Consider the following 13,377-nt stretch of genomic DNA (forward strand, 5'->3'; position numbering starts at 1 on the left):
TCACAGACAGACAGGCACACTGACATAGAGAGTCACCATCAGAGAGACAGGGGCGAGGCTGAAGAGGAGGACACGCGGAGAGGGTGAGATGGTGAAAGGTATCAGATTATGGATAACCAACCATCCAAAGTCCTGAATGTGCTGTACTTCGCCTGTGACCAATGCATGGTCAAATAAGAGAATGCTGCTGAGTCTGATTGTTCTGACAGGATCCTTAGAGTAATGTTCTGATGATGAAGAAGAAGAAGAAGATCTTGAACACCATGATGACTGTTTAAACATAGATGGTATTTTGGCTCTGGCCACTTGGAGTCTGATGCTATATAGCTGGCTATCTGAGACAGAGGGAAGTGGCTGGCAGGTAGGTGAGTGGATTGAAAGGCAGGGATTCCACTGAATTAATTATCACAGTGTGGTTAATAGAGCCATTAGGAATAATTATCTCAGCAGAGACTCCCTGCAAACGCAAGCATGTGTGTGTGGTGTTGGTTAGAGGGTGAGAGAGTGTGTGTGTGTAGCTAGGTAGGCCTAAGTGTGTGTGCCAGCTGTGTGTGATGTAGGTGTGAGTGTGCGTGAGCCTGTGTGTGGTCTGATGGTGTGAGTTTTTGAGACGTAAGCTTGTGTCAACTCAATGGCAGCCTCATCATCTGAGAATTCTACTAATGAGAAGTATAGTATACAAGGTCCATGTCTGGCTTGTTCAATAAAGGGAAGTGAAGAATACATGCAAATTGTTGGCAAGAAAATGCATGCTGCTCCCCCTCGCTATCTTTCTTCACAATCACTCACTCACTCACACACTCTCTCTCTCTCTCTCTCTCTCTCTCTCTCTCTCTGTCACACACACACACACATACACACAGCAGACAAAGAAAGACCATGCTCACTGCCAACACGCTGAGAGGGTAGCAATTCCTATTCTTACAACCTGGCATGACATTCTGAATGCAGATCACACCATGAGCGAGTAAACCCACGCGTGATGCACACGATGATTTTCACAACGCCCCTTTTCCTATGGCCCAGGCCTGGGGATTTTACATGATCTGCATGCCTGCTGTGCTTTTATCGTAAATCCTGTGCAAGCAGGGTGTCTTTGCTTTACATAATTTTCGAACTTTAAATGCTCAAATAATGCAAAGCACGTTTAGCCTAGATGATGACATATAAAGAATGACACACAAAGCTTGGTGGCACTAGCATACATGAACGAGGTGTTGCTTATAAACCCCCAATGCGCCTGTTCAGTCGCAGACTGGGAAAAGCCAGAATCCGTACGCGTTACAGATGATGATGATGATCGAGATAATGGGAATAGGAATAATGTTGATATTTCCCTACCTGTAATATCCCTGCTCACACTGACGAAACAAGAGGCAGTTATGTCTTTAGATGCCATGTCTCTTCTTCCTCTATCACCGCCCCTTTTCCTTTCGCAATGATGGACCGAACGGATTGCTTCTCTCCGAAGCATTCCACCATCTGACTGCTGCTAAACCCGCTCTCAGAGTATAGTTTAATGTGCCAACGTGAGAGAGCGCGCAGCGGTGGAAGGGAGGAGGAGAGTTGGAAAGAGACAATTGAAAGAATAGGAGATACATTGGGCAAGAGGATTTGGTGGTATCAGAAATTGTTGGAACTGTGAAACTAATACTGATCAATAGATGATCAGGAGGATAGTGACGCTACTGATAGAAATAGCGGTAACACGTTTCAACACAATTATGCTACGGTTGAACACTATAGTGGTTATATATGGCTTCCAAATCAGAGGTTGCTGTATGTGATGGGGACACTATTTTCAAGCCACTTAGATACAAATGGATTTTCGTAGCAGGTTAGGAACACATGTTTGCTAACCCTAACCCTTTCCTAACCTTGACCTCAGTCTCTTAACCTGCTACATCAATTATCCTAACCTGCTAGAACAAGTCATTTCGGGATCGAAGAGGGGTGAAAAGAGTGCTTCCCGTATGTTATTCCAACACCTCTGGGACGGCGGGACCACACCATAGCATAGACATTAAGGGACCACACACACACACACACCACACACACCAAAATGGTGGGCGCGGCAGAGGGTCAGCCGCAGTGGAGCGCCCCTGGAACAGTTTAGGGGTTAAGTGTTTTGCACAACGGTAGTGGATGTTAGTAGTATTCATCTTTAGCTATTTTAGTCCTGGCCCCAGAACATGGATTAAATGTCCCCCAAAATCTATCTGACATGACCCATTGTCACTTTTAAAGACACACTTTGATATCTGATGTTAAACTCAACCTAACAAAACGCAATATGTTTGTGTGTTTGAATGTTTGTATGACACACTTTGACATCGAAGATTAAACACCTGCTAACAAAATGTAATATATTTGAATTTAAATTTGTATGTTTGTTTATCTCATGGTCTTGACAAAGCAACTTTTGTTATGTAATAATCATGAGAAAATGATATTTTGATCTCAACAAAAACAACTCAAAACAACTTGTGATCATAAAGTGTGAATAATTGTTTCATTCATATGTCCTCTGGACTTCCTTAGTGGAAGCTCCAGTGCATCTATCATTTTCTCATGATTATTACATAACAAAAGTTGTTTTGTCAAGATCAGGAGACAAACAAACATACAAATATACATTCAAAATATATTACATTTTGTTAGCAGGTGTTTAATCTTAGAGGTCAAAGTGTGTCATACAAACATCTCACTACTTTTCTGTTTTCAGCCTTACCCCAGTGAGTCAATTGGACTGTAGGAGTCTGTATACGGGGCAGCTATAGGCACACAGTATGATATTGATCCTGTTAGCAATTACAGGCCTTGTCGGTATAGCTAACAATCTTTACATCCATCAATATATGCTACAAATTGACACAACAGATAGAGAGAACGACAGACAGAGAGATTGAGGGAGAAGGAGAGATTTGTTCGGTTTTTAATTGTGCACCACAGTAATGCCACTCCGGATAGATATAATTAATTTCCTCTCCTTCACTGTCATTCTGAGTGAGTTCCTCAACATTTTCATTCCCTCATCGAATGATTATAATTATAATTAGATCATATAAATCTCAATGGCCAAATATAATCATATAATGTGCATGATGCTATAACCCTGGCTTAATTTGAAATGAGGACCTAATTGCAGTAACTCATCATTTTGTTTTAGACTTTTTAATCATTTTGAATGATTTAAATTATAGTTTTGTTTGATTGTTTTGTTGTTTGAATATGTTTATTGTAGCCTATTTAGTTGACACTGGGGCTCTCAAATGTTATCTTTATGTAATGTGAGAAGAACGGGGTAAAATGTTGCTCTAAAGAGAGCATGTTCAGATTGGTGGATTTGAGTGCAGTGTTTAATCTAGACTATCTGCCCACTAAAGCCCCAGTGCATCTATATACACTATCTACTCCTGTATTATTTATGCCCTAAACTCCATGACCATGACTGGTGGTTGAGTGGAGTTGCTGTGAAGGAAAGGATCAGAAATGGCTGGAGAGCTTCTCTCTCCAGTGCCGCAACCACATGGCTCTTCAGAGGGTGGTGCAGCCAGCCCAAAGCATCACCGGGGTCACATTGTCTGCCCTCCAGGACATCCACAGCCCCCAGTGTCATACGAAGGCCAAGAAGATCATCAAGGATCTCAGCCATCTGAGCCACGCCCTGTTCACCCTGCTACCATCTAGCAGACGGAGACAGTACAGGTGTATCAAAACCGGGACTGAGACTGAAAAACAGCTTCTATCTCCAGGCCATCAGACTGTTGAACAAACATCACTAGCCGGCCACTGCCCGGTACCCTGCCCTGAACCTGAATCACTGTTACTAACCGGCTAACACCCGGTACTCCACCCTGTATCTTAGGTTCTGCTGCCCCATGTACAGTATAGAGACATTGTACACTGGTCACTTTAACAAGGTTTACATACTGTTTAATCCACTTTATACACTACCTTTCAAAAGTTTGGGGTCACTTAGAAATGTCCTTGTTTTTGAAAGAAAAGCACATTTTTTGTCCATTAAAATAACATCAAATTGATCAGAAAACAGTGTAGACATTGTTAATTTTGTAAATGACTATTGTATCTGGAAATGGCAGATTTTTTTCAAATGGAATATCTACATAGGTGTACAGAGGCCCATTGTCTGCAACCTTCACTCCTGTGTTCCAATGGCATGTTGTGTCAGCTAATCGAAGAAGGCCAGCATCACGGAGTCGCCTCTTCGCTGTTGACTTTGAGACTGGTGTTTTGCAGGTACTATTTAACAAAACTGCCAGTTGAGGACTTGTGAGGGGTCTGTTTCTCAAACTAGACACTCTAATGTACTTGTCCTCTTGCTCAGTTGTGCACCGGGGCCTCCCACTTCTCTTTCTATTCTGGTTAGAGACAGTTTGCGCTGTTCTGTGAAGGGAGTAGTACACAGCATTGTACGAGATCTTCAGTTTATTGGCAATTTCTCATATGGAATAGCCTTAACTTCTTAACAAGAACAAGAATAGACTGACGAGTTTCAGAAGAAAGTTATTTGTTTCTGGACATTTTGAGCCTGTAATCGAACCCACAAATGCTGATGCTACAGATACTGAATTTGTCTAAAGAAGGCCAGTTTTATTGCTTCTTTTATCAAAACAAAAGTTTTCAGATGTGCTAACATAATTGCAAAAGGGTTTCCTAATGATCAATTAGCCTTTTAAAATGATAAACTTGGATTAGCTAACACAACATGCCATTGGAACACAGGTGTGATGGTTTCTGATAATGGGCCTCTGTACGCCTACGAAGATATTTCATAAAAAATCTTCCAGCTACAATAGTTATTTACAACATTAACAATGTCTACGATGTAGTTCAGATCAATTTGATGCTATATTAATGGACAAAAATGAACTTTACTTTCAAAAACAAGGGAATTTCTAAGTGACCCCAAACTTTTGAACGATAGTGTATGCATATACTGTATTCTAGTCATTGCTCATCCTATACAATGGCAGCCTTGCAGGGAAGCTAAAGGAGAGAGATGCTGCTTATAAACACGGCAAGGGGACCGGGGACAATAGTATGGTTAAACAGTACAAATACGACCTCTGAAGATCGCTCAAGATGGCGAAAAACAAATATAGGGATAAAGTGGAGGAGCAATTCAGCGGGTGGGACACGAGGTATGTGGCAGGGGCTCCTAATGATCACGGATTACAAAAAGAAAGCCAGCCACGTCGTGGACACCAACGCCACCCTACCGGACAGGCAAAACACTTTTATTCTCACGCTTCGAGCACAATGACGACTTTGAGTGGACAAGGAGAGCCCCTGAGGACAACAAGGGCTACGTACTTACGGTCTCCATGGAGGACGTGTGTAAGTCATTCAAATGTGTTGACCCTCCCAAGGCTGCCGGCCCAGACTGCATCCCTATCCACTGGGTCCTTGACTTCCTAACTGGAGGAGTGCCGAGACCGAGTCAAAACTAAGACCAGAAAAATGCAAGTCCATTTCAAGACCATGATTGTACTGTAATTTTGTCAAATCACCACCATAATAACAGTTCAAAATTGCCAGTATTTCTGTGATTATTTTTCAGAACAACAAATGGATTCTTTAGACATTCAGAATGGTGAAAAAATACATGCTGAGGGAAAATAGAGCCACTCTTCAAATTATTACTAACACAAACACAGTGGTGAACACTGGACCTTCTACACTTTCAGAGAAGGGCTAAGGATTTATAAAATAATGATTATAATAATATAATAATAATAATGATAATGATATTATTATTTGCCTAGGTTTTCTGATTTAATCTCTTCAGTTTTGGTTGGAAAGGAACGGGTTAACACTGAAGAGATTTTTCATTGCTTGTCTCTTAGGAGAAAGATCTAGCTAGCTAAGTCAGCCATTGGCGATCAGAAGCTAGATAATGGCATCTGCCATTCAACTTAATTAGGGCAAGATTTTGGAGGGACAATGGAATCAACCAATCACATTTTGACTTAATGGGTGGGACTGTTTTTACAATAAGGTATGGAAACTTCTACCTTCTTGAAGGCCAACAGCAATAGCGAGCAGTAGTTTTCCCACGGTCTAGTTAGCTAGCTTTAGTTGACAGTTAGTTAGCTGCAGCTGCAGCAGGTGTTATCAAAGAGAATGTTGTTGCTAATTTGTTAGCTTCTCCCTTTTCAAGAATAACTTCCAAAAATAACTTCAGTTTCAAATGATCATCTGGTAAGTGTAACTGTGCGTTCCTGGTGTAACTCGGGCAGTTGTTGTAGCCATCCTGTACCTGTCCAGCAGGTGTGTTGTTTGGATGTGCCGATCCTGTGCACGGGTTGTTACACTTGGTCTGCCACTGCGAGGACGATCAGCTGTCCGTCCTGTCTCTCTGTAGCGCTGTCTTAGGCGTCTCACAGTACGGACATTGCAATTTATTGCCCTTGCCACATCTGCAGTCCTCATGCCTCCTTGCAGCATGCTTAAGGCACGTTCATACAGATGAGCAGGGACCCTGGGCATCTTTCTTTTGGTGTTTTTCAGTCAGTAGAAAGGCCTCTTTAGTGTCCTAAGTTTTTATAACTATGACCTTAATTGCCTACCGTCTGTAAGCTGTTAGTGTCTTAACGACCATTCCACGGGTGCATGTTCATGAATTGTTTATGGTTCATTGAACAAACATGGGAAACAGTGTTCAAGCCCTTTGCACTGAAGATCTGTGAAGCTATTTGGATTTTTACAAATTATCTTTGAAAGACAGGGTCCTGAAAAAGGGACGTTTCTTTTTTTGCTGAGTTTATGTTGTAGATTATGCTTCGATCACACCGACAGTGTTATTGCGCAAAATGGTATGCAGCATCATCTAGATATGTGTGCAACAAAAATTCAACATTCCCCTTCTGCTACCATTTCTGTCAAACCGTCTACGCATACAGTTTGATGCATGCATTCGATAAATCCAACATATCCGCCACACAGGACGCACTGCAACTGCCTCTGCAACTGCCTCTGATCCAAGACCAACTCAGTTAATCCCTACCATTGTGACAATGAGTCGTCATAATGCTGCATCAAATGTACATGATCTTAGGGGCATTGGCAAACGCAATGTAAGTAATTTAATTTATGTACCCCTAAATTCACCAAATACATTTGTTTATCCTACAGCTATTGTAAGCAGTAATCATGAGCCTATAACCCAGAGTTACACTGTTAGCACTGAGGCGGTGTGCAATAGTAGGAATACCACTTTATGCAGCTTTCCCTGCATTATCAGCTCCAATGTAAATAACATGAGTAAGTCTACCTCTGATAAGCTTCCCAGTAAAGCATTAAAAGCAATCAAGCAACCCAGAAAAGTGCTAAAAATAGCTCATATTAACATACTGTATGTAGCCTAATAAACAAGGTCCATGAAGTCAATAAATAAGGTCCATGAAAGTCATCTACTTGTGACTATTTCTGAAACTCACTTAGATATACCTTTGATGATACAGTGGTAGCAAGACATGGTTATAACATCTCCCGAAAAGACAGAAATGCCAGCGGAGGCGGTGTTGCGGTCTATATTCAGAAACACATTCCTGTAAAGCTTAGAGATGATCTAATGTTAAATACTGTTGAAGTAATCATCAAATCAAACCAAATCAAATGTATTTATATAGCCCTTCATACATCAGCTGATATCTCAAAGTGCTGTACAGAAACCCAGCCTAAAGCCCAAAACAGCAAGCAATGCAGGTGTAGAAGCACGGTGGCTAGGAAAAACTCCCTAGAAAGGCCAAAACCTAGGAAGAAACCTAGAGAGGAACCAGGCTATGTGGGGTGGCCAGTCCTCTTCTGGCTGTGCCGGGTGGAGATTATAACAGAACATGGCCAAGATGTTCAAATGTTCATAAATGACCAGCATGGTCCAATAATAATAAGGCAGAACAGTTGAAACTGGAGCAGCAGCACGTCCAGGTGGACTGGGGACAGCAAGGAGTCATCATGCCAGGTAGTCCTGAGGCATGGTCCTAGGGCTCAGGTCCTCCGAGAGAGAGAAAGAAAGAGAGAAAGAGAGAATTAGAGAGAGCACACTTAAATTCATACAGGACACAGAATAGAACAGGAGAAGTACTCCAGATATAACAAACTGACCCTAGCCCCCCGACACATAAACTACTGCAGCATAAATACTGGAGGCTGAGACAGGAGGGGTCAGGAGACACTGTGGCCCCATCCGAGGACACCCCCGGACAGGGCCAAACAGGAAGGATATAACCCCACCCACTTTGCCAAAGCACAGCCCCCACACCACTAGAGGGATATCTTCAACCACCAACTTACCATCCTGAGACAAGGCTGAGTATAGCCCACAAAGATCTCCGCCACGGCACAACCCAAGGGGGAGGCACCAACCCAAACAGGATGATCACATCAGTGACTCAACCCACTCAGGTGACGCACCCCTCCCAGGGACGGTATGAGAGAGCCCCAGTAAGCCAGTGACTCAGCCCCTGTAATAGGGTTAGAGGCAGGGAATCCCAGTGGAAAGAGGGGAACCGGCCAGGCAGAGACAGCAAGGGCGGTTCGTTGCTCCAGAGACTTTCCGTTCACCTTCCCACTCCTGGGCCAGACTACACTCAATCATATGACCCACTGAAGAGATGAGTCTTCAGTAAAGACTTAAAGGTTGAGACCGAGTTTGCGTCTCTGACATGGGTAGGCAGACCGTTCCATAAAAATGGAGCTCTATAGGAGAAAGCCCTGCCTCCAGCTGTTTGCTTATAAATTCTAGGGACAATTAGGAGGCCTGCGTCTTGTGACCGTAGCGTACGTGTAGGTATGTCCGGCAGGACCAAATCAGAGAGATAGGTAGGAGCAAGCCCATGTAATGCTTTGTAGGTTAGCAGTAAAACCTTGAAATCAACCCTTGCTTTGACAGGAAGCCAGTGTAGGGAGGCTAGCACTGGAGTAATATGATAAAAAATGTTGGTTCTAGTCAGGATTCTAGCAGCCGTATTTAGCACTAACTGAAGTTTATTTAGTGCTTTATCCGGGTAGCCGAAAAGTAGAGCATTGCAGTAGTCTAACCTAGAAGTGACAAAAGCATGGATTAATTTTTCTGCATCATTTTTGGGCAGAAAGTTTCTGATTTTTGCAATGTTACGTAGATGGAAAAAAGCTGTCCTTGAAATGGTATTGATATGTTCTTCAAAAGAGAGATCAGGGTCCAGAGTAACGCCGAGGTCCTTCACAGTTTTATTTGAGACGACTGTACAACCATTAAGATTAATTGTCAGATTCAACAGAAGATCTCTTTGTTTCTTGGGACCTAGAACAAGCATCTCTGTTTTGTCCGAGTTTAAAAGTAGAAAGTTTGCAGCCATCCACTTCCTTATGTCTGAAACACATGCTTCAAGCGAGGGCAATTTTGGGGCTTCACCATGTTTCATTGAAATGTACAGCTGTGTGTCATCCACATAGCAGTGAAAGTTAACATTATGTTTTCGAATGACATCCCCAAGAGGTAAAATATATAGTGAAAACAATAGTGGTCCTAAAACGGAACCTTGAGGAACACCGAAATTTACAGTTGATTTGTCAGAGGACAAACCATTCACAGAGACAAACTGATATCTTTCCGACAGATAAGATCTAAACCAGGCCAGAACTTGTCCGTGTAGACCAATTCAACCTAGGTCGAGGCACAGACACGGTCTCAATGGTGATAGCTGAGCTGACTACACTGACTGTGCTAGTGGCAGACTCCACTATGCTGGCAGGCTGGCTAACAGCCTGCTGCCTGGCCTGCACCCTATTTCAGTGTGGAGCTAGAGGAGTTAGAGCCCTGTCTATGTTGGTAGATAAGATGAGAGCACCCCTCCAGCTAGGATGGAGTCCGTCACTCCTCAGCAGGTCAGGCTTGGTCCTGTTTGTGGGTGAGTCCCAGAAAGAGGGCCAATTATCTACAAATTCTATCTTTTGGGAGGGGCAGAAAACAGTTTTCAACCAGCGATTGAGTTGTGAGACTCTGCTGTAGAGCTCATCACTCCCCCTAACTGGGAGGGGGCCAGAGACAATTACTCGATGCCGACACATCTTTCTAGCTGATTCACACGCAGAAGCTATGTTGCGCTTGGTGTTTCATCCTAACATCGTTGGTGCCGACGTGGATAACAATATCTCTATACTCTCTACACTCTTCAGTTTTAGCTTTAGCCAGCACCATCTTCAGATTAGCCTTAACGTCGGTAGCCCTGCCCCCTGGTAAACAGTGTATGATCGCTGGATGATTCGTTCTAAGTCTAATAGTGAGGGTAATGGAGTCGCCAATGACTAGAGTTTTCAATTTGTCAGAGCTAATGGTGGGAAGCTTCGGCGTCTCAGACCCCGTAACGGGAGGAGTAGAGACAAGAGAAGGCTCGGCCTCTGACTCCGACTCGCTGCTTAACGGGGAAAACCGGTTGAAAGTTTCTGTCGGCTGAATGAGCGACACCGGTTGAGCATTCCTACAGCATTTCCTTCCAGAAACCGTGAGAAAGTTGTCCGGCTGCGGGGACTGTGCCAGGGGATTTATACTACTATCTGTACTTACTGGTGGCACAGACGCTGTTTCATCCTTTCCTACACTGAAATTACCCTTGCCTAACGATTGCATCTGAAGCTGGGCTTGTAGCACAGCTATCCTCGCCATAAGGCGATCGTTCTCCTGTATATTATGAGTACAGCGACTGCAATTAGAAGGCATCATGTTAATGTTACTACTTAGCTTCAGCTGTCGGAGGTCCTGACAAACCATGTCCAGATAAAGCGTCCGGAGTGAAAAAGTTGAGGAAAAAAAAAGAAAAAAGTCAAAACCATAAAGTTGTCAGGTAGCAAAATAGGTTGGCAACAAAACGCACAGCAACACGTAAACAAGTCTGCAAGTTGTGACCGGAAATGATATGGCTACAGGTTCATCTGCCTCACCTAAAGCCCATTATTGTGGGAAGCTGCTATAGACCACCATGTGCTAACAGTCAGTATCTGGATAATATATTTAAAATGCTTGATAATGTATGTGATATAAACAGAGAGGTATATTTTCTGGGTGATTTAAATATTGACTGGATATCATCAAGCTGCCCACTCAGGAGAAAACGTCAAACTGTAACCAGTGGTTGTCAGTCAACATACCAGGGTAGTTACAACAGCATAGGAATGAAATCATCAACATGTTCTTGATCACATCTTTACTAATGCTGCAGATATTTGCTTTAAAGCAGTATCTAAATCCATAGGATGTAGGATCACAATATAATAGCCATATAACCAAAGTTCCAAAGGCTTGGCCTAATATTGTCTATAAGAGGTCATACAATACGTTTTGTATGATGTTGATGATGTAAATAATATTTGCTGGTCTGTGGTGTGTAATGAGGAGCAACCAGACACTGCACTTGACGCATTTATGAAACTACTTATTCCAGTTACTAATAAGGACGTACCCATTAAGAAAATGACTGTAAAAACTGTTAAATCCCCTTGAATTGATGAGGGATTGAAAAATTGTATGGTTGAGAGGGATGAGGCAAAAGGTATGGCAATTAAGTCTGGCAGCCCAACTAATTGGCAAATGTACTGCAAATTAAGAAATCATGTGACTAAACTGAAGAAAAAGAAAAAGAAACTGCACTATGAAACAAAGATAAATTATACAAAGAATGATCGCAAAAAGCTTTGGAGCACCTTAAATTACATTTTGGGGAATGTAATTGTAATTGAATCAGATGGCTCATTCATCACAAGGCCCACTGATATTGTAAACTACTTTAATGCCTTTTTCATTGGCAAGATAAGCAAACTTAGGGATGACATGCCAGCAACAAACGCTGACACTACACATCCAACTATATCGGACCAAATTATGAAAGACAAGAATTGTACTTTTGAATTCTATAAAGTCAGTGGGGAAGAGGTGAAAAAATAGTTGTCTATCAACAATGACAAGCCACCAGGGTCTGACAATCTGGTTGGAAAATTACTGAGGATAATAGCAGACGATATTGCCAAATTTATTTGCCACATCTTCAATTTAAGCCTACTAGAGCGTGTTCCCTCAGGCCTGGAGGGAAGCTAAAGTAGTTTTGCTACCCAAGAATAGTAAAGCCCCCTTTACTGGCTCAAATAGCTGACCAATCAGCCTGTTACCAACCCTTAGTAAACTTCTGGAAAAAAAATGTGTTTTACCAGATACAATGCTATGTCACAGTAAACAAATTGACAACAGAATTTCAGCATGCTTACAGGGAAGGACACTCAACAAGCACAGCACTTACACAAATTACTGATGATTGGCTGAGAGAAATTGATGATAAAATGATTGTGTGGGCTGTCTTGTTTGACTTTTAACATTATCGATCATAGTCTGCTGCTGGAAAATCCCCTGCTATAATGTGGATAAAGAGTTAACGAGTTACTTGTCTAACAGAACACAGAGGGTGTTCTTTAATGGAAGCTTCTCAAATATAATCCAGTTAGAATCAGGAATTACCCAGGGTAGATGTTTAGGCCCCTTGCTTTTTTCAATTTTTACTAACAACATGCCACTGACTTTGAGTAAAGCCAGAGTGTCTATGTATGCGGATGACTCAACACTATACATATCAGCTACTATCGTGACTGAAATGACTGCAACACTCAACAAAGAGCTGCAGTTAGTTTCAGAGTGGGTGGCAAGGAATAAGTTAGCACCAAATATTTCTAAAACTAAAAGCATTGTATTTGTAACAAAACACTCACTAAACCCTAAAACACTAAATCTTGTAGTAAATAATGTGGAAATTGAGCAAGTTGAGATGACTAAACTGCTTTGAGTAACCCTAGATTGTAAACTGTCATAGTCAAAATATAATGATGCAGTAGTAGCTAAGATGGGGAGAAGTCTGTCTATAATAAAGCAATGCTGTGCCTTCTTAACAACATTATCAAAAAAGCAGGTCCTACAGGCCCTAGTTTTGTCGCACCTTGACTACTGTTCAGTTGTGTGGTCAGGTGCCACAAAAAAAGGATTTAGGAAAATTGCAATTGTCTCAGAACAGGGCAGTACGGCTGGCCCTTGGATGTACACAGAGAGCTAATATTAATAATATGCATGTCAATCTCTACTGGCTGAAAGTGGAGGAGAGATTGACTTCATTACTACTTTTATTTATGAGAGGTATTGACATGTTGAATGCACTGAGCTGTCTGTCTAAACTACTGGCACACAGCTCAGACACCCATGCATATCCCACAAGACATGCCACAAGAGGTCTCTTCACAGTCCCAAAGTCCAAAACAGACTATGGGAGGCACACAGTAGTACATAGAGCCATGACTACATGGAACTCTATTCCATATCAAGTAACTGACGCAAGCAGT

General features: G+C 42.3%; 1 protein-coding gene across 5 annotated transcripts in view; it reads right to left on the bottom strand.

Moving 5' to 3' along the window:
- LOC110521686 (capping protein, Arp2/3 and myosin-I linker protein 3) overlaps positions 1-1,715 on the bottom strand; it is a 51,589-nt gene extending 49,874 nt beyond the window's left edge. For 2 of the 5 annotated variants that reach the window (XM_021599448.3, XM_021599447.3), the window contains exon 1: positions 1,342-1,715. In XM_021599448.3, coding sequence (XP_021455123.1) covers positions 1,342-1,474 — 133 coding nt within the window. In that variant the 5' untranslated portion in view covers positions 1,475-1,715. The remainder of the gene's footprint in view (positions 1-1,341) is intronic. The other 3 variants (XM_090231858.1, XM_090231857.1, XR_002473179.3) reach the window with 2 other exon arrangements.
- Positions 1,716-13,377: the final 11,662 nt, after the last annotated feature.

This window comes from Oncorhynchus mykiss, chromosome 4, assembly GCF_057628025.1.
Source record: "Oncorhynchus mykiss isolate SJ-2025 chromosome 4, ASM5762802v1, whole genome shotgun sequence".
Classification (NCBI taxonomy): Eukaryota; Metazoa; Chordata; class Actinopteri; order Salmoniformes; family Salmonidae; genus Oncorhynchus; species Oncorhynchus mykiss.